The 23,260-nt window shown below is 42.1% G+C and overlaps 3 protein-coding genes across 5 annotated transcripts; 1 reads left to right on the forward strand and 2 right to left on the reverse strand.

Annotated features, from left to right (window-relative positions):
* Positions 1 to 4,610: 4,610 nt before the first annotated feature.
* On the forward strand, positions 4,611 to 9,064 carry LOC112884238 (psbP domain-containing protein 1, chloroplastic). Of its 2 annotated transcripts, none has more exons than XM_025949611.1 (3): positions 4,611 to 4,805; positions 8,117 to 8,538; positions 8,653 to 9,064. In XM_025949611.1, exons 1-3 carry the CDS (start codon positions 4,652 to 4,654, stop codon positions 8,869 to 8,871), a joined length of 795 nt encoding a protein of 264 aa, XP_025805396.1. In that variant the 5' UTR covers positions 4,611 to 4,651; the 3' UTR covers positions 8,872 to 9,064. The 2 variants fall into 2 exon arrangements, with proteins under 2 accessions (XP_025805396.1, XP_025805397.1); XM_025949612.1 differs by having other exon boundaries at positions 4,612 to 4,805; positions 8,124 to 8,538.
* Positions 9,065 to 9,229: 165 nt separating this feature from the next.
* LOC112884237 (nuclear export mediator factor NEMF) lies at positions 9,230 to 16,528 on the reverse strand. The gene is made up of 14 exons (XM_025949610.1): positions 16,332 to 16,528; positions 15,468 to 15,580; positions 15,277 to 15,373; positions 15,052 to 15,176; positions 14,274 to 14,877; positions 13,887 to 14,072; positions 13,445 to 13,738; positions 12,806 to 12,958; positions 12,129 to 12,283; positions 11,827 to 11,932; positions 10,701 to 11,747; positions 10,534 to 10,612; positions 9,879 to 10,235; positions 9,230 to 9,780 (listed from the first exon to the last, which is right to left on the reverse strand). The coding sequence occupies exons 1-14, from the start codon at positions 16,434 to 16,436 to the stop codon at positions 9,587 to 9,589; spliced, it is 3,615 nt and encodes a 1,204-aa protein (XP_025805395.1). The 5' UTR covers positions 16,437 to 16,528; the 3' UTR covers positions 9,230 to 9,586.
* Positions 16,529 to 16,816: 288 nt separating this feature from the next.
* Positions 16,817 to 22,655, reverse strand: LOC112886414 (putative disease resistance RPP13-like protein 3). 2 transcript variants are annotated; one of them, XM_025952315.1, is made up of 7 exons: positions 22,472 to 22,655; positions 22,254 to 22,370; positions 22,061 to 22,164; positions 21,792 to 21,919; positions 20,003 to 21,713; positions 17,848 to 19,889; positions 16,817 to 17,268 (listed from the first exon to the last, which is right to left on the reverse strand). In XM_025952315.1, the coding sequence occupies exons 5-6, from the start codon at positions 20,824 to 20,826 to the stop codon at positions 17,864 to 17,866; spliced, it is 2,850 nt and encodes a 949-aa protein (XP_025808100.1). In that variant the 5' UTR covers positions 20,827 to 21,713; positions 21,792 to 21,919; positions 22,061 to 22,164; positions 22,254 to 22,370; positions 22,472 to 22,655; the 3' UTR covers positions 16,817 to 17,268; positions 17,848 to 17,863. The 2 variants fall into 2 exon arrangements, with proteins under 2 accessions (XP_025808100.1, XP_025808099.1); XM_025952314.1 differs by having other exon boundaries at positions 20,003 to 21,726; positions 21,792 to 22,164.
* Between the last annotated feature and the right edge of the window lie 605 nt (positions 22,656 to 23,260).

The following is a 23,260-nucleotide window of genomic DNA, read 5'->3' on the forward strand; positions in this document are numbered from 1 at the left end:
AAACATGGCAGGAAATATAGATTTGCTAAATTTCCATATTATGAGTTAAAGTCTATTAGTTAATTTTGTTGGCTCTGTATGATCACATACGGCTAGAAAACGACCTATAGGTCCAAGACCAAAATATCAGCCATTGTTGCAACCGGTACTGATGCGTGAACGGATGTCCAGAGATGGCTATTGGTACCGGATCGTGCCGATGCTCCATCATTAGTTGAATAAATTGCTTTGTCATGCATTGAGAAATGATTAGTCCCCAGTGCATGTGTGATCTCTCTCTGCTCAAAACCATTTCCGAAAAATATCTATGGCTACAACCTTTGCACAGCCACCAAAAATGACCAGTTTTCTATCAACCCAACTACCCAACCCCATTCGAGCAACTCAAGCTCTCTCTCTCTCTCTCCATGTCACATGATGTACTGAAAACGTACAGAGAGCACCAAGGGGCATCACCGCTTCATCTTCCATCCCACATCACCTTGTTGATGTATGCTAATTCCAGCTCACGTCGACACCACGTGAACAATACCACCTTTCTCTCTCATCTATCCCTCCCTTTCCCTCTCCTCTCTCTTGGTTATAGGCGCAAAAGCAAGCTCTCCTCGGATCGGTTAGCCGGCCATGTCAAAAACGGAGACGCATCGATGCTTGATGAGCTAGCCTCCCCGCCATTCCCACGTTTCCCAGAGCTCGAGAGGAGGTCCAATGGACACCGGCCACGACGAGACGAAAGCTAGGTTTTAGAGATGCTAAATGTGTACGTGTGTAGACGTGTCAAGTTGAGGTTAGGGTTTGTAGGGATGATGGGATAACAACACTCGACTTTTTATACATGATGATAAGCATGATGGCGCAAGGCTAGATATGTAGACACATGTAGTAGTAACCGCCACTACATGCCCATCAACGACAGCTGGGTTGCAACAACGATCGATGACGTGGCAATACGTGAAGGTTCTTCGAATAGCATGTGCAGTTGTGTGGTTCGATTCAAAACTGCAGTCTTTAAATATCACATATTTGTGCTCTATATACATTTTTTCCCTTTCTCTTGCGGACAGTATTTGCTATATAATTATTTTCTCCGTAGATCGTTTTGGCAAATGTAGATTCATAATTTTTAATATGTATCTAGATATAGCTAGTGTTTATATAGATGAAAATAAAAATTATGTATGTAGATTTTCCAAAACGATCTACAATCAGAACGGAGGAAGTATATACAAATGACTATCATTACAAATATATTCAGGTTTGTTATGCAGTTGCTCTGCACACGTAATTAATCTGCATCACTCTGCTCTTGTGACAATTAAGTATTTTTCTAGGTTATGGATATTCTAACCGTGTAAAATATCTTGTATGCAAATTGCATGTCACATCACTAATGCATGAGCACTAATGCTATATTGCTATCAACTTTTTGAGTTATGGCCAGGCACGTGAGATTGCTTCACCCCGCCGTCCACTGGTTCAATCAAGGGTTTGCACCCCGTCTACTTTCTTTGACGTTGCAAGATGTTTTCCATAAACAAGTTAGAGGTAATAACCACAATTCATGCTTAGCTACCAATATGCAAGTATCTTGCAGCCTGCTGGCACGGACTAAGATTTTCCATTCATTGATACCTTGGAGATAGATCTATGGCTTGCAATCATGGACTCTGAAGTTGCAACCAACCACTAAACTTTGCACAATTCAGTCACTCCCTACCTATCCTAGTCTCAACGCAACTTGTGGGGTTATTGTCTTATTGCCTCTTTTGTCGAAATAAATAGGTCACACATGTTACTTGCTCTGGTACGTAGCCGTCCGGTTCTCTTATCGCTTACGACATGACATGATCTTTCATGCATGACTCTGATTTTTTTTGTTCTTGGATACACACCCCACACACACTCTCTACTGAAGACTAGTACAGACACTCTACAAAAAAAATGGCGATGAACAAACTCCCAAGGACAAGCTAGTGCTTGACTTTGCTGATTATGTATTATTATCTTTTATTAGAAATTATTAGTGAACTATGATAGCATATAGGCATGGAATCTCTTAATAATACCCCCTCCATTTCAAATTATAGATTGTTTTAATTTTATCCTAAGTTAGACATATTTAACCTTGACCAAATTATAGAAACAATACAATAGTTCAAGAATGACACGTACTGATTTATTATCGAACTCATCAATTGATTAGCAAATTTTAGTTTCTATGTACTCCCTCCATCTTACAATATAGCTAGTTTTAGGTTTGCACTAAGTTAAACAATTCAGCTCTAACTATGTATAGTAAAAAGCTATAAAGATTGATAACATAAAAACGACGTTAGTAGAAAACCTAATATCTATATTATATTCTGAGACGGAGGGAGCATGTGTTCAGTCATTTCGGGTTAGATGTCAGAGATCAGTGCCACTAGAAATTAAAGAACATCTATGAAAAGTATTTGAATTCCATTTTCTTACAACACATGTTACAAGAAAAACATTTGAGTAGGTGAGATTATTTAAAGCGGTAGTGGATGTGAACCCAAGCCCCGCGAAGGAAAATGAAACACGAGCAAAGTTCATAAAAATAGACACTCATTGCTTTTGTATTTTTTTTCTCAAAAACACACATTTTTAAGAAACGGTTCCAGCATATACAAACACGTTTCTATTACTATATACTATACATACTTCAGGAAATTGAATTGCATCGCCAAGCATATCGATCTGATGACGATACTAAAGGGCATTGTTCCTGTTGAAATGAAAAGTGTTCTGAAATGGTATGCGATTATCATGTCGTTTAGTGGAATTTAGCCAGAAAATATTGGTGGTCTTCGACGAGAAAGTGTTTTCTACTGTTGGATCGATAGTGTTGGACTCGCATGCTGCATGGCCCAACACTCCAACAGTATGGGAGAGGAACGCGCGCATGTGGTAGCCAACCTCAATTCCTCTGTTAGAAAACAGTTTGTGAATTTTTCACGGTTATGTATTTTGATCAAGAGTTAATGTAGTTCCATTTGCTCCCAACAGATGCAAATAATCACGAGCAGCTATGGGACTATTCTTTCAGTTTCAGGTGACGTGCCCATCAAAAAAGGGCGCTTTATTAGCTACTAATGTCCCAACCAAATAAAATAAACTCAGTCCTAAAATATACTCCTTTTCTTTTAACTGATCACGATCTCATTCACATACATTTTCGTATGGTGATTTTGATGTGAACATCGACTAGCATTAAAAAATTGCATTACACGTGTGTGGTGCCCAAGCATTGACTCCAAAATCCAGATGGTCAGCTCCTGTCCACTTCGAGAACAACCAAACTGGACTAAATAAGATTGGTAGCTAGGTAATGCGCAACTGTACGTGTATACCTTGTACGAATTCTCTCTCTCCAATGGATTCTTTACGAGTCATGCATGAGTTCATGACGCAAAGATATCTACTGAATTATTTCGAAAAGATAAATTCGAACCGAACTTTGACAAAAGCAAAGCTCTAGGACGAAGTAGAGAGTAGAAAAATTGCATCATGTGCGCCTAGCTGCATACATGGCGCAAAGATAAGGCAATCCGGCCACCTATCACGGCCGACTTTTTCCGTCACCAAAGCATACGCACAGGGCCTTGTACACACACGTTGACATGGAAAGGTAAGCTGGCACATTACTCTTGAGGTGAGATCTCTCTCCTCTCTCTGCAGTACGGCAGGCTTGAACATTTTTGTTGGCTTTGTTGACTCTGATTGCTACTAGCAAATGGAAACACATGGAAAAGTAAGGAAGAGCGGCTGGGAAGAAAGGAGACATACTTCCAATCGGCTTGTACTTCTACATAGGACTTGCATCCAGCAACACATATGATGAACACTTGAGAACACATTTTTCTAGATCTTTCTCTTTCCTTGCTGACAATTAGGTTTGACCCACTAGACCTCTTGAGTACTAATAATAGTAGTGTTTCTTCGAGTTGTCAGAAATAGAAATAGAACACGTCTTGTGCTTCGATTAGTTCTTTTATTTGAGCAATTGTGCTTTTGGATTAATGGGTACCCCCTCCATCCCTGAGAGAATGCAACTCTCGCTTCTTAAGAAGTCAAATAATTCTAAATTTGATCAAATTTATATAAAAAATTGCTAACATTTATATTTTCAAATAAATTTAGTATAAAAATATATTATATGATTAATCTAATAATTCTTATTTTGTAACATAAATATTAATATTATTTGTATAAATTCGGTCAAATTTAAAATTGTTTGACTCCAAGGGAAACAAGGGTTGCATTTTTTTAGGACGGAGGGTTGCATTCTGTTTTATATAAAAAGTTACTAATAGTAGGGTTTCTTTAAAGTTACTAACGTTGTCGGAAACAGAAATAGAGCAAGTCTTGTGCTTGGATTATTATTACTTTTGAGCAATTGTGCTTTCGGATTAATGGGTATAAATCTTTCGGGCTCGCACGGGCCTCTCGTCCGCTCTGTTTCGTGAGCCGGACAGAGATCGGGCCGTGTCGTGGGCCGCGATTCAGACGTGGACAGGGACGGCTCTCTCGTGGCCTTCGTGGCATCCCCCTTCGTCCACGTCAGCAAAAGGCTATCTCTATCCGCTTGGGCAGAGCCGAGCGGAGCTCAGCTCACTGCTCACCTCCCATGGCCGCCGCCGCCGCCGCCGCCGCCGCAGCAGCAGCAGCAGCCGCGACTGCCTTCTCCCGGGGACGGAGGAGCCCGCCCCGCACGCGTCCCGCCGCCGTTACCCCACGCGCCGAGGTCCCCGGCAGGCACCGCGGCCGGGTTGTCCCTGCTGGTACGCGCTCTTCCTTCTAGCCTAGCCCAGTCATCCTTGAGTTGTTTCTGCTGGTCTGCGTCAGTGTTTCGTCTCTGTTGGGATGGATCGGTGGCGATAGGGAGCGTTGAGGAGAGCGGTTCTTCTAGATAGACGATTTTTGTGACAGAGAGAGACTGACGTTGTTGCTGTGCGAGGAATGCAGAGCTACACTTGGACCGATTAGGATTCTGAAGCGTGCTCTACCAATTCTTCAATTGGGAGCTTCCTCGATTCATTCTGTTTTGTTCTTGCATTGCCCGTCGGTTGCAGGTTTCTGTTGAGTGCAATTATGATGTAGTTCTAGCCCTCTAACACTACTGAGGTCGGCAAGTGTAGCTTAGCTCAATTCCCCAGCTGTGTCTGGGCGAGCGGAATATTAGCAGAAAAAAGAAGGCACTCCCAAAGTCCGAACAGCAACCTCTCACTTGACTGGCTTGGACATGTAGTCTGGATGGTCTTCTTCAACCGTGCGATCTACGTCAGATTTCCACAAATATTTATTGATGGGACGTTTCTTCGTTTCAAGGCATGCGCGTTTGATTGGGTCCTTGCTTCCTAGTCACTCCCTTGTCCTTCTCTTGTTATTTCCAGAATTCAAGTGCTCTGTACGTGTCCCAGTAACTAGAGGTCACGGCTAAGAAGTTTCTATCACGTTGCTGCTTCCTGTGGTGCACAGTGTAGCTACTAGCTACTTCAAATCTTTGCTTGTTGGTAGTGACTCCATATGACCCGACTTCTTGTCACCTACATTTGGCCCATTCAGCGCGCGCGCCTTGCTGTCAGTTCGTTGCTTCAATTCCAATTTGTTGGCCACTTTTTCCTAATGTAATTTCCACATGGATGTGCTTCAGTTGGGAATGACCATTACTCACCCTTCTTTTGATTGGAAATTACTGCAATTGACAATGACTGACAGGCTGTTTGTTGTGGACTGATAAGGATAGTTTTAGAATTTTTTTCAGGTCATGCAATTAGTCAAAATGGAGTCTGCAATAGGTTGATGGTAGTGCCATCTATCATCATGGCATTTTTGTGTTTGTCAAGGAGCCTACATGTTTGACGTACACTGCATGAGAGCTAGGCTCCAAGAGTTGATAGCTGTGCTGTCACAATTTATGTGTTGTCCTATTTATCCTAGTGTTGAATAGTCTGTCTAATCCTGTTGACATATTCAAACAGTTGAATTTAGTTAGCTAACGGTGTTAGTTAGGTTAGATCTGTTTGGAACTTGTTTCGAATTGTTGCATACTAAGATTCAATTTACACTCTACAGTCCAGACAAGATAACTGATAGGATTGATGGGAAAGTTATAACATCGGTAACTTTGAAAGCAGTCATGATGTAAAAAGTTATGAATTAGAAAATGTGGTGATTGCAAGAGACTGGTAGTACAAAATTTGTCATTTTGTCAAAGCTTGCCAAAGAAAAAAAATGTAGTTATGTAGTATTGTAATTCCTGACTCATGCTACATGAAAATGCTCCAGTGGGTGACTAGCTGTAGCATAATATTTAACTTCTTGACTACTGCATACTAAAGTTTCCAAGTAAATAATTTTATCTGGGGGCTAGGACTGCTATTGTGAAACAGGAGCTCTATTTCCCTAATAAGATAGCTGCGATCTAGAGCTCTTCTTTTCCTAGTTTGCATCTGCACTATGCCACAAAATTAAAGAGGTTTGTTAACTGAATGGAAGGCACACATATTGACAAATGTTATCCTTGCTTGATTATTACTTATTTACAAATTATTACATCTTTATAAAACTGCAAGCAGCTAAGATTTCTGCAGTTCCCAGGAGGAATGTGCCTGAGTTCCGTAAGTGTAGCTTAAAGCTTAGCTCAATGAGTTAAGGTTCTCTCAAATTCCAAATTGTGGATTTCTAGTCAGGATAATTCTTCCTAAAGTGTGGGATTCCCATTAGATTTCCACATGCATCAAGTGATGGAACATTCCCGAGTTATGACATTTTGCATCATGTGCGTTTCAAGACACACAGGTTTGGTTGAGTCCTTACCTGTTAATCACTTTCTTAGGCCTTCTCTTGTTATTTCCAGAGCCCTGTCATTCTTGGTTACTAGGTGTTAGTCTAAGAACTTTTACCGTGTTGCTGCCCCATATGGTGCATATAATGGTGTAGCCATTTAAAGTCTTCTGTGTTGATAGTGATCACATATGACTTGGCTTCTTGTCACTTTTGTGCTTTGGCTCATTCATCATGCGCGTGTGCCTGATTTTCCAGCAACCATGGAGTGCTGCACTTGTTGGTGGAATGTAGAATTGTACACTGTTGTCAGTTTGTTGCATACCAATTTGTTGGCCATTTTTCCTAGCGAAAACTCCACATGGGTCTGTTCCAGTTGGGATTTGGGAATGACCATAGTTCACCCTGTTGGCCACTCTTTAAATTTCCACATGGATGTGTTCCAGTTGGCAATGACCATAACTTACCCTTCTTCTGATTGGAAATTACTGCAATTGACAATGGATGGCATGGTGTTTTCTGTGGATTGATAAGGATAGTTTAGCATCATGTGCTGTTTACAGGCCATGTTATTAGTGAAAATGGAATATTACATTACGTTGATGCTAATGCCCCCAACCATTTACTTTGTTGCGTTTGTCAAAGGATGAGCTAGCCTACAAGTTTGAAGTACACTGCACATGAGCAAGGCTTCAAAATTTACTAGCCGCTCTGTCGCAACTCACAATTTCTATTTTGTCCTGTGTACACTAGTGTTGAATATTCTATATAATGCTATTGAAATATTCACACCGTAGAATTTATTATATAATGACTTCTGTTAAGTGAGTCTGTTTGGAATTTGTTGTGAATTGTTGCATACTGAGATTTATCCTGCACTCCTATTCCAATTAAAGATTTATCCCTTTTAACACCGGTCACTTCAAAAGGAGTCATGATGTAGAAGTCATGCAATTAGAAAACGTGGTGACTGAAAACTGATAGTACAATACCTGTCACTATTCCAAATAAAATTTTGCAGTCATGCAACAGTTTTAACATGGTTACCTACTCCAAGTAAACTTTTACCTGAGACTGCTAGTGTGAAAGAGAACCTTAGTTCCTACTTCCTACTAAGATAGCTGCAGTCTGAAGCTCTTCTTGCCCTAGTTTCCATCTGCACTGTGTCATGAAATGGAAGAGGTAACAAAAGCAAACGGAACGATGGCAGGCACACAAATTATTTATGAAACTTATCGTTGCTTGGTTATTACTTGTCTACAAATATTACATATTCGCAAACAGCAAGCAACTAAGAGTTCTGCAGTTCCCAGGAGGAATGTGCTGTCGACAATGCTATCCACCTCAACAGTCCTACTCTTAGGACCAAAGCAGATCACCCTAGCTGAGACAACCGGCGGTGCATTCAGGGAGTACATCGACACATTTGACGGCTACACCTTCTTGTACCCCAAGAGCTGGATCCAGGTGCGAGGCGCTGGTGCGGACATATTCTTCAGGGACCCCTTCGTCCTCGACGAGAACATGTCGGTTGAGATATCGTCCCCTTCGTCATCAAAATACATCAGTGTTGAGGATCTAGGCCCTCCAGAGAAGGCTGCGGAGAAGGTTCTGAAGCAGTACCTGACGGAGTTCATGTCGACCAGGCTGGGAGTTCGGCGCGAATCGAACATCCTGTCGGCATCATCCAAGGTCGCTGACGATGGCAGGCTGTACTATGAAGTTGAGGTGAACGAGACAGAAAATTCTGCAATTTCTTTTTTGTAATTCAGATGAGTGGTTGAGCTCAGCATATTTCGGAATGAAAACTCAGTTGTGTTTGCTTGTGGTTCTTTCATGTAGGTGAACATAAAATCCTATGCGAGCAACAACGAGCTGGCAGTGATGCCGCAGGACAGGGTGCAGAGCCTGGAGTGGGATCGGCGCTACCTGTCGGTTCTTGGCGTCGAGAACAAGCGGCTCTATGAGCTCCGGTTGCAGACGCCAGAGCAGGTGTTCATGCAGGAAGAGGACGACCTCAGAAGAGTCATGGATTCCTTCAGGGTCATCAAGACGGAGTAGTACGGTGCAGACAGTACCATTTGCTTGCAAAATATTGCAATGCGTTGTATGAGAGTAGAGCGCAAAATTTTTGTATAGCTGATCTCATATTTGTTGATAAACTTATCTTGGATAAGATATTTAAGGTTACATGTACCTTGTCTGCAATTTGTAAATCAGTTCAAGTGGAAATGGAAAACAACAAATTGAACTAGAGAGTTGATGTAAAGGTACCGCACAAAACAACAGGCGACTTTGAAATGAAACATCTTTTAAAAAATGATGTACGTCAGAACAGAACTTCCCAGAAAAAAAAAAGCAATATGGCACCTAGATTGCTGTCATAAACGTTCAATTCGTTCATATATGCTTCATCGAATTCATATAAAAGTAGAGATGCTTCATCGAATTCATATAGAAGTATCACGAACAAAATATATAATAGGTGACTTTTAAATGGAATTTACGAGTTTTTTAGCCATATACTCCCAGGTAAACAGCAAATTGGCAATCAGACTGCCAGTGTATCATATACGTGCAATTCGGACCTATACACCTGCTGCTGCCTCTGTCGGCATCCCTCTCTCTCAAGTCTCAATGCCAAAGGCATGCTTACACTTCACAAACGCTTCTATTGACGATCGCTAGGTGTGACTCAAGTAACAAATCACAAATTTGTAGATCTTCGCAGATAGGGATGTATCAAGACCAGCTTTTTGGTCAGGGTGAGTTCACATTAGTTCTGTTTTGCGGACTTCTTCCCTTTCTGTTTCTGCTTCTGCTTCAATTGAGTGAGGCCCGGTGCTGTAATCTTGGCATTCCCAACAATAGCAGCAACCAATTCAGGGTCTGTGCATGCCTTCATCAGCTCCTTCTCACGGTTGGTTGCATCAGGAGTGTGCAGGAACAAGCTCATAGCAGTTTTGGCAGCTGAAAGTAACAAACTCGGGTATCAGGGCAATTGATATACCGGGAAAAAAACATGAAAAGGAAAAAGTGAAGCTAATAGACTTTGTCGCTCAACGCACCTTTTCCTTTCTTTGCTGTGCCGGGAGTAATCTTTACACGATATTTGTATGTCTGCAATGCGTTGTAAGGGGCGCACACAGGTACAGCATAGAGCAGAATATCACTTGGTAATGGGTTTCCAGTTAAGTAGTCCAAATCAATGAGCTTTTCTTTGTCTTCATCACCAATCTCTTGAACATCGTCGTCGTCCATGGCACTGTTTCCACCAGCAGGAGCAGTACTTGCACCCATACCATCCCTGCTTCTAGTAATGTTGACGTCATTTTGGTCCGCCTCAGATGTACTTTCTGGGCAATCACGAGAAAGATGTCCAGCTTTTTTGCATTTATAACAGATTTTTGATGAGTCATCTTCACCTATAAGAGTAAAAGGAGTAAAAATTTTGAACAGCCAAACATGAAAAATGATACCTCACACTCAAATTTTCATTTTCTAATTTAATATGGAAGAAAACATTATCAAGCAAACTAAGAGTACTATCTCAAATAAAAGCAAGTCAACTATAAGCAGACTGATCAGCGGAGTATTCTGGAGAAGTTGCTACTGTGCAGGGTAGAAGAAACAATGAATAGTAATCATTAATCACTATCCAGGCAATGAGTTATCACATGCCACAAGTAAAATCCTGAAAATGAGAGAAAAATGTCAAAGTACCAGCTGATGGCTTTGATTCTTTAGCAGTGGTTTCTTCATCTTGTGCAGGCTTGTCCTTTCGCAAAGGTTTCCCAGATGACTTCAGGTATGAGGGAAAATGTTAAAACTTGCCGTACAAAAGGGAAAGGACAACATAATAGAAAAGAAGACAAATGATAAATTATTACCGCAAGCAATGCCATACGAATTTCCCTTTCTTCTTCATCCTGCTCTGCATACTTCTCTTTAATCTTCTTAAGCTTGCCTTTCTGTCCGCGACTTACTTTAGGATTAGCAGCCTGTGTGCTTCCCTTGCCCTTTTCTTGCTGTGAACTACCTGGCTGACACACTTTAGAACCAGTAGCCTTTGTGTTTGCCTTTCCTTTCCCTTGCTGTGAAGTACCTGGCTCACTTACATAGGAACCAGCCTTTGTGTTTGACTTTCCTTTTTCTTGCTGCGAAGCACCTGGTGTTTCTACAGCTTCACCATTTTGGGAATCAGTAGCAGTTTCACCAGTTGACTGACCCTTCTTCAATTTTCTTCTCTCTGCTTTTGATATGTATGGTTTGTCTCTTACTGCTAGTTTTTTCACTTCAAGATCATCGTCTTCTGCTAAACTGGAAGGGATGCTTCTGACCGAAGAGCTTTTACCTGACACCTTGGTAGGGCCAAGGCCAAGAGTCTTATCAAGCAGATCATCAAGCTGTGATGAAACAGAAGCATCGACAGTTTCTTCCTTTGAACTGGAATTCCCATTGTCTAAGTTTTCCTCAACTTGGGTTTCAGCAAGTGTTTCAGGAGAGTTGACAGTACCAATATCAGTAGACAGATCAGAAAGACCAAGATTATTAGTTTGGTCAATGTTTGTATTTTCCCTGCTTGATTCATCTTCATGTGTTTCCTTGTCCGAACCATTTTCACTAGCAATTTCGTCATCAGATTGAGGGTTACTTTGCTTCTTGCGAGACTCTGCTTCAATTTCTTGGAGAGCCTCATCTTCACCTCTAACCCTCCTTTCATTTAGATGAGCTGCCAAGGAGCTCTCGTCCAAACGGAAGAGGATACCAAAGCCCATAACAAGAGGGTGAGGTGGGAGAAAATTTTTCTTGCCACGGATCATAAAACTACCAACAGTAAGGTACTCGCCAGTAGGAGCTGTCTTGCTAACTTGATGTGGATACACCCACCAAGCACTTGTAACAATTTTTGAATCCCATGCTTTGCTGTGGCAAACCTGCGATAGAGACCCAGGATCATATGAGCACTTTTTGAAGTTATTGCAGTAAAATGTTTAGAGTCAATCTTGAACTTACAGTGAAGCATCCTGCTTGGTTTAGTGTTAATGGTGGAATAGGAGTGTCACGTTTGTGATTCTTGATTATAGTACTGGAAGCTCCATGTAACTCAGCATGCACATACCTATTACACGTAAAAAAGTCAACCAGCAGCTTATATGAGAAATTCATGGAACAAAATGAACATTTGATAGCACTACAAAACTTATGAGGCATTATAAAGATAAAATGTTTTCTATTATCATTGTGAAATATGACAAACTGAGGGAAAAAATGCATTGACATTGTTTACAGATTACAATAGATATAAGGGTACTTACAGATCTCCTTTAGACATATAGCGCTTGACAATCAACTCATTTTGCTGAGCATCTCGGCCACTGATAATCAGGTAATTTTCACTGCTGATGAACCAATTGAATTTTTCAAACCAGTGAACTTTGCGCATATGAGTGATCGCAGCTACAGTTTTTTCCTACAAATGTCCAGATATGAAAGTTATGTTTACAACTGAACAGTAACAGGATAATAAACTAAGTGAATTTCTTGAAACAATGACATATGCCATCATCTAAACAAAGCAAAAGCAAAAGCAAAATAATTTGTTCCAAGAACAGGTAAAAGCGTTCCATTTAATTATCGACCTTTCTTACGAATTATGCCTCTATGCTATCAAAGAAAAAAAGCCAAATGACTTGTGACAGTTTTCTCAAGACAAACATATAGGATATAAGACTTGATCAATGATCATATGCAAATTAACAATTTCCAAAAACCTAAAACATGGTCCAAGCGGGCCAACAGCAAGGTCCAACACATAAGCCTTTTACATACAGGAGGTAGTCACACACAGAAGGAGCAGCCATGATCCCATCGTACAAAAGGCCTAAGGCATTGCTGCATAGCCTACCTTGAGCATGTAAGCCTAAGCAACTTGCCTAGCCATACCGCTTTAACAACCATGAATACAAGTCTACTGTTATGTTATCGAAGGTACCTGAGCAAGTTGAAGACGTGTCTTCTTCTCAGCTGCTTTGAATGCTTTCTCATGAGCTGTGATCGTCTTCTCTTGTTTGCTTTCCTGTTTCTTCTTCATTTCATACCACCGCCTTGCATTTGCATGTGCAGAAAGTGATATATCAACCTCTACCTAAAAGAACGAAAAAGGTAGTGTAAAGTTGATAGGTAAACAATGTGTAGATATTGATAGTGAAATATAGGTAAATGTAACCAGACCAAAATTGCATCATGACTTTGTGAGGCAGCATAAAATAGTGACAGGTAAAGCACAATGGGGTTCATGTGGATGGGTGGAGCTTGACGAAGTAAAAGTACTTTATATGGCTGTCCAAGAAATAAAAAGGTAAGAAATTTTGACTCCCTCGAGAAAGGAAAGACAAAAAAGCAAAAGCAAGAGTCAAATATAAATCTATGTACGGAATGCATAACAAATGAATTAATAGCAGAGGGGGGAAAACCAAAGAGCCAATGGTCCATATAGAATGTAGCTCATCCCAGGAACATTAAGTCCAAAGAACCATAACACAAAAGGTGTCAACATGTTTCAGAATGAAAAAAAAAATGTTTCCATGATACAGACATCCATGAAGACAAGCTAGTAACTTGAGCAACATACCTTTTCCACAGGTGCAGTTTTCTCATCGTCGTCCATGTCATCAAGATTATTGCTCAAGAGTAGGGTAATGCAATTTCTTTCAAAATTTAGCTTATCAATAAGTCCTGCTACTGGGTTTCCAGCCTTTCTCTCCTCCTTAATCATGCGAGTAAGAGCTTCCCAACTCATTTCATTTGCAAGAGAAACACGAACAGCCAAAATTGCTGCATCCACATCCTCTAAATTGTACTCAATAAGTTCTGCCATTTTGACACAATGGTCCACTTCCTTTCTCAATGTATGTACACGATTCTCCTGCATGGCAGAGCAGAAGGATGGACTATCAGAACAACTATTATGTTGCAGACTAAATTAAGATAAAAAAACCCCTCCAATGGAAACAAAAACTATAAGAAATGCAATTGTAAATATGCAATATAAAACTTAAAAGTGAGTACGTTACCTGATCCAATTTTATTTTATTCAGCCTCTGAGCAGCAGATTCCTCTTTTGCCTTTTGCTGTTGATTCACCTTTTGACTTTCTATTTTGCTGTAGAACTCATCTAGTGCAGCATCAAATGTCGCAAATTCATCATATTCCCTTGACTTAAATTGATTCAGTAGAATAGGGCAATAATCATCATATATCTGCACACAAGAACTCAAAATAGTTATCATCCAGACTTTGCATCAATCCATGATAACATACAAGTGGCAGTGCCTGATCAAGTAATCATAAACAGGGATACGTGATATATGGGACAACAGACATTTCTTGCGCATGAAATAAACGAACTAGTCTGCACACTGAATTCCACAACAGTACTGAAGCAAGGATAAAATACAGACCTTCTGATTAGTTGAATCACCTTCCGAGGGTGTGAGGTTCTTCTTTGCAGTCATCTTATTCTGCATGAGAATGAAACCCTCAGGAATCCTTTGGCCAGATATAACATCTACAAGCCAGTCCTCAAACCTTGTAACAGATTCCATTAGAGCCTGAATAGTGTTGTCATCAATAGTGCTCCCTGGATCTTTCCCGACCTTTGTACTTGGAACCAACCCAGAATCCAATATGATATGCTCTGCTAGTGCAGGGCCATAAGCCAGTGCCTCGCCAAGAATTGTCTTCAGAGTAGCTTTATTTGATTGAGCACCATTATTGGCTTTTGCATCTGAACCAAGATGCTTAGCTTTTGCAGCAGCCCTCTTTTCTTTCCTACTCAGTGGTTTTTCAGATGTTTCAGTTACAGACACTCCATCATTGGTGGATTGAGAAGGTTCCTGAGCATCCGTTGATCCAGATGTAATTTCCAAAGATTCATTATTATCAACATTGTCAGACATTGTCAACGTGCCCTTCAACTTTGCAAAGTCAGTCCTCTCAAAAACACGGCAAGCTTCAACGGGGTAGCGATGACGTGACATAATGGCCAATCCTTTGTTGTCATCTCTGTGATTCAGGTAGAAAATGGAAACAATAAGCACAGCACATGAAAGAAAAGTAAAGGCATCCTTGGATTGCATGTTGTATAGAGTAACTGATATTTTACTGTCCAACAGATCCTGCAATGGTGCGTACTAAGTACAGGGTATTAAATTAATACTGCACAAATCAAACAATGACCTGTGAGAACGAAGTAGTGTCATCACTGTGTATTCTGAGTCCGTAAGAAGGATGTTTCCTTGTGCATATAGCTCCAGAATTATAAAATGTGCATTACTGCCAAGCCCGAATTGAAAAAGGATAATCTGCGTAAGAAAAACAAGGGCCTCATTAAATGGCCCAACCAACAGCAATATAGAGCTGCTGACTTGAAATGATTATCTGAGACGAGCACTGGAGCAATACCCTGTCATATCCGAGCATACGGACATCTTCAAGCCTCTTGTTACGAATGTGCTTTCGTAGTTTCAGAGTGAAACCTGATGGCGTAGTACTCTTATCACTGCAGAAATGCATAGATGTGGGTGTCTAGACATTAACGTTCCAGAACAAGGTAACGATATACCATCTATGGAGGGTAGCGCGTAGCAACTGACCGGACATATTGGGTGGTGTGGAACCTGACACCGCTTTCCATGAGCAATAAAACCTTCTCGCTTTCCCCTGATTCAGTAATTCCACTGCTGTTCATCAGCTTGAAAAGATACGTCTGTCCAAGTGCAGAAAATATGTAAGGTTAGCAAAATTACTTGGTATCATACAGGAAATATGTACACAGTTACACAGCATGAGAGAATGCTGCAGAACAATGTGATCTGTTTGTCATGATAAATGGATAATACATAGGTTTCCGAATGGTTCAAAGAATTCAGGCAGCTAAGCCTCAATTTAAACCACGCGAATGTTGAGAACCACATGGTTGGTCCTCACAAAGTACTAGACAAGCAACCTCAAGGACTTTATATCCTACCAAAGTGCGTACAAAATGTGAATCAAGAGCCAAACAAAGCCCACACCATAATCTATTCTGTGTGTCAAATTCTACGAGCGGAAGGACGCACCAGCTACATCAACTATCCGGAAAGTCACACAGGCAATCTCACAGCACAAGGAATCATCATTCGTGCATCGAACTGGGAAGTTGTATTTCCTAGGCCAAGCTAAACTTAGCTAAAACAAGGTAACCCCAGCCAAACCACCGCTCCAGCATACTCTACATAAAGCTTCTGGAACCAATCCGAGCAGACCCAAATCCAGTACAAAATCGCCCCCACCGATCGCGGCGGCGGCCCAAGGCGAACACCCCCCCCCCCCTTCCCATCCGATCGCGGACTACCAGCCAACCCAACCCGGCGGCGGCGGCGGCGGCTAGGGTTCGCCGCGCAGCCACCCACGCGACGGCGTCAGCGAAGGAGAGAGGAGGAAGGAGAGGGAAGGCGGCACACAGGGAGCCGACAAACCTTGGGGGTGATATCGTAGACGTTGGCGAGGCGCATGCCGATGAGGCGGCGGAGGCACTTGACCTCCGCCGCCACGTCCGACGTCGTCATCCGCGCCTTCACCATCTTGCCCCGCCGCCGCCGCCGCCGCCTTCCTTCGGTTCCTTCCTCCCTCCTCCCGGGGGTTTTCCTCTCTCCTCTCCGCCGCCTCGCGAGCTCTCCTCGTCGGCTCGAGTCGGGCCCGTCGGCTCCGGTTGCGTGCGCGCGTGCGGCCGCACACCTGCTTGCTGGGCTGCTGGAGCAGTGAAGAGTGGGCCGGGCCGTGAACCGCTACCACGCAAGATTGTTGAGCTGGGCCGACATCATCATCATTAACAACACATCATTCAGTTGACATGGCACCTTAAAAATGGAATATTAGGCCCACTTGCCACTTTCACATCATCTCTACTCTCTTGACTTTTTTCACACCATCTTATGCATTTACAGGTCTCAACAGCCTTATGGAGAGAAATTTTTTTTAGGAGAAAGGCTCCCCCGCTTTATTGCGAGAACAAAGCCTACAAGTGTTCAAAGTATTGCAGTACAAGTTCAACGTATTCTAGGCGCGTCCGCTGAAAGCAGGGTCACGATCAACATGATCGGCCAAAAAGGTCTCAACAGCCTCAACACCAAGCCCGTCACTCGTGTGTCGAGGACTCCCAGCGCGTTGTAGCATCCTCCGCAGCGACTGATCCCCGCCGGGATTGATCCCCAGGTGACACTTCCAAACTTGAGGTTCTCGCAGAAGATGAGTCGCTCCATCCGATCCTGGGAGGTTGTCCCCTCTTCCAACTCCAATGCTCCAATGCACCCGTCCATCGGCTCGTGCTTGTTTGACCCGAGCAGAGCCTTTCCATCTTGTCAACATCTTGGCGATTGTACGGAGCACTCTCCCCACTCCTGGCCATGTCCTCCCCTGAAAGCATAAATCATTACGAAGTTTCCATAAGGACCGCGGCGTAGAATGGAGGGAATTGCATCATTGATATTTTGATTCACCAGTACTTGTGCATAATGAATTAAGGATTTTTGGACCAAGCAATTAGACAAGGATCTGCGAAAAAAATTCAAATTTAAATGACCAAGCAACTAGGGAGTGCTTGATGATCTTAGGACAAAACAGTCAGAGGAGCAGGGTTACAAAAAAAAAACATAGGCAACGAGCCACTCCCAGGTGTGTTAAATGCTTACAGTTGCATCTAGTACACATTCCAAACTTCAAAAAAGCAAAACAAATGGTAATTTCACTGGACTGGACTGGACAGCTAAGCTCAGAACAGGACGGTTCCCTCAGTAGCTACCGGAGTATCTATGACCATGACACTACAGATGTATCCGTCTACAGGATTTTAAAAGTACGCCGAAGCCTCTAATTTGTTTGCATGATTGTCCTACAGCAGCACTTAAAGTGCGCTGGACTCAGTAGTACCTGTAAAATATGCTAGTAAGATGAAAATGCATGTGCATACTTGTGATTAAGAGAAGAAAATCAAACCTCAGCATTGAGTTATTTATGATTCAAGATAAGTATCGAACTCTTCTTCTGCCAGTTTATGCTCCCCGTCCTTCAAGATCTCCTCTTCATCCCACCTTCTTACTTCAAGAGACAGCTCATCAGAAAGGTCGCTGGCTGCATTCTTGACAGCTTCTTCCAAGGCTTCGACCTCCTTAAGCCTCGCACCATGACAAACAATCTCAACTTGGAGATGCTTCAGGGAAGAGAGGTGCTGGATTCCAAAATCGAGAACACCATGCAAAGAGCACACGCCATGTGCATTAAATGGAACCCGGAGTTTTTCAAGCATTGGCATCGTTCCTTGTTCAAAAGTCAGCCCTGCCCCGATTTCCCAACAGGAGAAGTAGAACTCCTTCAGACAATGGAATCCGTTACTGCTTATAATGACCCCTTCTTTAGGCTTTACTGCACTTGAGGATATCCAGAGAAATAACAGACTGGGCAAGTCCCCAAGGGCCCGAAACGATTCCTCATGCACTGGACTAAGGTAAATGTCTAGGTAAGTGAGGTAATCCAGTGACTCCATCCAGTTCGGGATTCTGGGAAAATAGTAATCTATGGACATATCAAATTTCTGGAGGTGGCGAGGAGGAGGGGACCAAGAATCCTGTAAGAAATCAAGGGAGCACCTATGGCAACTTTGGATTTGTATTGATCGAAGATTGAGCGTCCCCAATTTGCAAAGGGACGTGACCAAATTTTCTGCATAGGTTTTCATTGCATAATTTGTATCAATGATGCACCAGTTTAGCCCAAGAATTCTTAGATTAGTTAAACTGCCCAGTTCCAGCAAAGAAGACACTGATGTATGACAATTTATTTCAATCTCTGAAAATTCCCGTAGAGCTTGCATATTTCCAATTCCTTCAGGCAATTCTAAACTGTTAACCAATAAGCATGTTAACCGTTGTAGGAGAACAATACTCTCTGGCAATCTTTGAATCCTTGTCCATCTCAAATCTAAGGTCTGCAAATTTTTTAGTTCTCCTATTTGTTCAGGAAGTGCAGTTATTCTTCTTGAATTGAGTCGCAGGTACCTCAAATGAGAAAGCTTATCTATGTCTTTAAGATAATTGTATTCCAACACAACTCTATTTTCTAGATCTAATACTCTCAAGAGTTGAAAGTTGGAAAGACAAGGCATATTCTCAGAATGTCCAAAGGTGGTGAGAGTTCGTACATTAGAGACAATCATATTTGTTGGCACCATAATATCATCTCGGGCATAATAGTTGAGTGATAGCCGACGAACCTTACCTTGTGGCACCGACTTGTGATTTTGGTCACCACATAAGGTTACAAAGTTTTCCTCAACTGATTTGGATGCGATGAACTCAAGAATCATATCATGGACACGGCAAGCATCAGCTCGACCGTCATACTGGATTCCAACTGGCTGAATCATGCTCCTGTTGATAAGATCATTGAAATAACATTCTCCTATTTCCTCCATGTCCTGTCCACCTTCTGTAGTGATAAAACCTTCAGCAATCCACCTTCTTACTAATCGATCCCTCTTGATCTCATAATCTTCAGGAAACATACTTAGATATAACAAGCATGTCTTCAAATGGTAGGGGAGATCATTGTAACTAAGGGTCAATATTTTTTTCATCTCTTCCATTTCTGTATCTTTTTCAAGTACTGAACCAATAGATTTCCATACCTTCTCCCATTCTTCTTTTGTTCTAGATTTAGTAGCCAACAAACTAGCTATCGTAATGATTGCCAATGGCAAGCCACTGCATTTTTTCAAGATTCTATTGGAAACTTCTTTCAGATGAAGAGGACACATATCTTCAGAGCCAAAAGTTCTTTTAAAGAATAAACTCTTAGAGTGAGTTGCACCAAGAGGATTTAGTTCATACACTTGGTCATGGTGAGGAGAGCAACAATATTTGGCAACTGCCATGATGCGGGTGGTTGTTAATATTCTACTGGAACAATTGTTTTCAGGAAAAGCACATCTGATAGTTCTCCATGCTGATGTGCTCCATATATCATCGATTACAATAAAGTACCTATCACGAATTTACACAAGTTAAACATATGCTGCTGAAGCTGCAACAAGTTTAATAGGTATAAATAAGAATTCGTTGAAAGTAAGATTGTCACGAAAAGATATGCTGCATACCTCTTATCCTTGAGGAAATGTCTTATTGTGTTGATGAGTTGCTGCTCATCCCATGATTCGTTGCTTCCAAACTCTCGGCAACTGTACTGGTAAAGTATATTCCTCAATATCTTCTTCATGTCAGGTTTTTGTGACATCGACACAAAAGCTCTATAGTCAAATTGCCCTTCAAGCTTCCGGTACACTTCGTTAGCAAGAGTAGTCTTCCCAAGCCCTCCAAATCCAACAATGGAAACCACATTCAGCTGCGCCACTGTGCCATGTCCTTCTGTTAGCAACTTGATAAGTTTGTCCCTCGGGCCATCAATGCCAACAAGCCTTGTTGTCTCAGTGTAAAATGCCGGCAAGCGAGGGTCTATGCTTATCCTACTCAGTCTGGGGAAAGCATCTTCAACCTTGTACCTCTGCCGCCGATTGCTAGCCTCTATAACATGGACTTTGAGATGTTGAATCTTCTTGGCAATCCAATGGCGTGTCATGGCATCTGTGAACAAGCTCAAGCACCTCCCAACAAACCCCTTGAAGCCTCTGGGCTTGCTGTTGGACTCACAACCGAGGGAGAACATAAAACTGTCGATGATGTCTTCAATGTCGTAGGACAGCTCCCGCACCTCCTTCATCCAGCGGTTGGACTGCTCGTCGGGGTCCTCCACCTCCGACATCTTCTTGAGGAAAGCATGCATACTCTCAAGCTCATCTTTAAGGAACATTATCTCCGCCTTCACTCTAGTGAGAAGCCTGTATTCATCAGAAAGCAAGGCACCCAGCTTCCATAGCAGGGAGCCCATGGCTCCATGTGATGCACAAACAACAGCTTCCATCATCTGCCTTGCCTCCCTGCTTCTGGATGCCAGTGCTTGTGTCTGGGCAACTTTCAAGTTTAAAGTCTCTTATATATGCTTAATAAGTCAACTGCGCATGCAGAAAAAGGAAAAATGACTGAAGGAGGGTAACAGGACAAAAAGAGTGAGTAAGTAAACCTGGTAAGGTGTACACATCAACAACTTTTTGTTGGTGCGCAAATAGCATTTCAAGATTAGTCAAATTATCAAGAATGCAAGTGTGAATCACCCACACTTCAAGGTCAGTCAATTAGTCAAGAGAAAGAAAGCTGATAAATGTGTAGCCTTTAGCTAAGCCACCTAATGAGGAGAGATATGGATATCCTTCAGATAATTAAGAGAATGGAGAAGACAAACAGCACAACTCATCTGCCTAAGTTATTAGTACAAAAAAGATTAGGGGATAGAACATGAAAACTTAAGATAAATAAATAAAGTGACAGGTTAAGAGCAAGATGGCTTGAGGGAATCTACGATTAATTAAACCTCCAACTCAAATCAGTCAATTAAGATGCATCTTGTGTACATATATGAACATTTGAACGCTGCTGACCCAAAATATAATTAATTCATACATGGGAGTAGTTGCTTTGATTAGCTTTAGAATATTAAGCCAGACTGTTCATACTAATCAGTCCAAGTTCCCAACAAGCTAAACAATGCAGAAACAACCTAGCAGATATAAGAGCCGGCCAAAGGGGCAGGTTCAGGAAGTTTTCAACACAATGAGCAAGGGAAATTTCCCAATTGAAAAACCCAAGACAAGCTGCCACTGATGGGGATCAGATTTCTACAACATGACATCTTGCCCCTTCAGGCTGCTGAGGTTCCATTGGAGAGAGCACAAACCCGTGAAGCATCCACAACTCCTGCAGATGCTTACTGCCAAGCAGACATGAGCAAGAAATTTATGGAGATTACAAGCTGCATATAGGAGAGGAAAGCACCTGAATGTCATGTCGCATAAGTCTTAGCAACAATCGCTATCTAGTTTGCACTTTGCAGCCATGCCAAAAACAAAACAAAACAAAAATGGCGGCCAAGTTGCGCAAAGCAGATTTCAAGATCATTGAATCTGTCAAGGTGCAGAAAGGATTTATGTAATTATTAGAAAGAACTGCGAAATTGCATAAGGCCTGCAAATTCAAGTCTAGTCAAGTTGTCAACAAGAAAGACAGACAGAAATATTCATCGATTGGCCATATCTCACTCTCACCGTGTAGTTCGCTCAGCCGCCGCCTGTTGATGCACCACAACCAAATGGGAGTACCATATTGCAACAACCATCAACCACTTTGTTTGTTTCCATGGAGCAACCATCTGGAATAATCAGTCAAAAATTAGTCAAGGCCTCGCCTCTGACGAAAAAAAAAACAACTTGAGCCGAACAACAGGGACAACGTGGAAACCTGCGATTTCTTAAGCCGCCCAGCGCGAGAAAGATCGGCCGGTCGGTCCAGCCACAAGGCGCCCGACGAGATCTTCCCGCGGGATTCGTCGGTAGACTAGCCATCGCCGACGGCATCCTAGGTCCCCGACAAGCCAGCCCAGGAGAATAGCACAGTGTCAGCAGATAGCAGGGCGAAAGCGGCACTACGGAGAGGGGGGAGGCGCAACGAGGATTCACCTCGAGGTGGGGTATGGACGCATCACGCTTGGGGAGGCGAACCGCGCTGCGGCCTGTAGGCCGGCGCCCGGCGGTGGGCGCTCGCCGGTGCGCCGCCCATCCTCTGGGCAGCATGAGAATTTCCATGGTCCCACCTGTCAGTGAGATAGAGTATCCCGAGTACGAGTGCGTCCGGTGATAGCGGGCCTAGCAAGTGAGAGAACTAGGCGACGGAGCCATTGCCCAACAGAGCCTTGAGGGTGGGCCACGTTATAAAACTGGACCAGGCCGAGAGGCCCGCTAGTACACTTTTGGGTTGGACATTTTCTAAGATGCCGAAAGTGGCATTGATACAAATATGTAGCAGACATACAGTAAAGGTTGTTTGTTATTACTCATATGTTATTTTAAGGTGTAGTTATATCTAGCTAATTATTGGATAAATTTTCAGTAATAATTACTGCATGATCTTTTATATCAGTTTGGTTAGTAATTAAACTATCGTGTGTAGAATAAATGCTACATTTAGGGTGTAGAATAGGTTGCCGTTATTATTATCATTAATGTTTTCCCTATTAAATTTTACCGTGCTATTCTCACATCATCAATTCAAATTATTTATATCTAAGATGAATTCTATAAAATTCTCAATATTGATTACAAACTAGTTTCTACATGTTGACTTTGGGTATCAAAATTGATACTAGTATATTTTTCTAAACAAAAGTAGTTTCATAGTCGGATACAACATTCCTGGATTACTAGAGAATTTTTATTATTATTTTTCTTGAAAGATAGAGAGTGTATTTT

This window comes from Panicum hallii, chromosome 3 (genome assembly GCF_002211085.1).
Source record: "Panicum hallii strain FIL2 chromosome 3, PHallii_v3.1, whole genome shotgun sequence".
Taxonomy (NCBI): domain Eukaryota; kingdom Viridiplantae; phylum Streptophyta; class Magnoliopsida; order Poales; family Poaceae; genus Panicum; species Panicum hallii.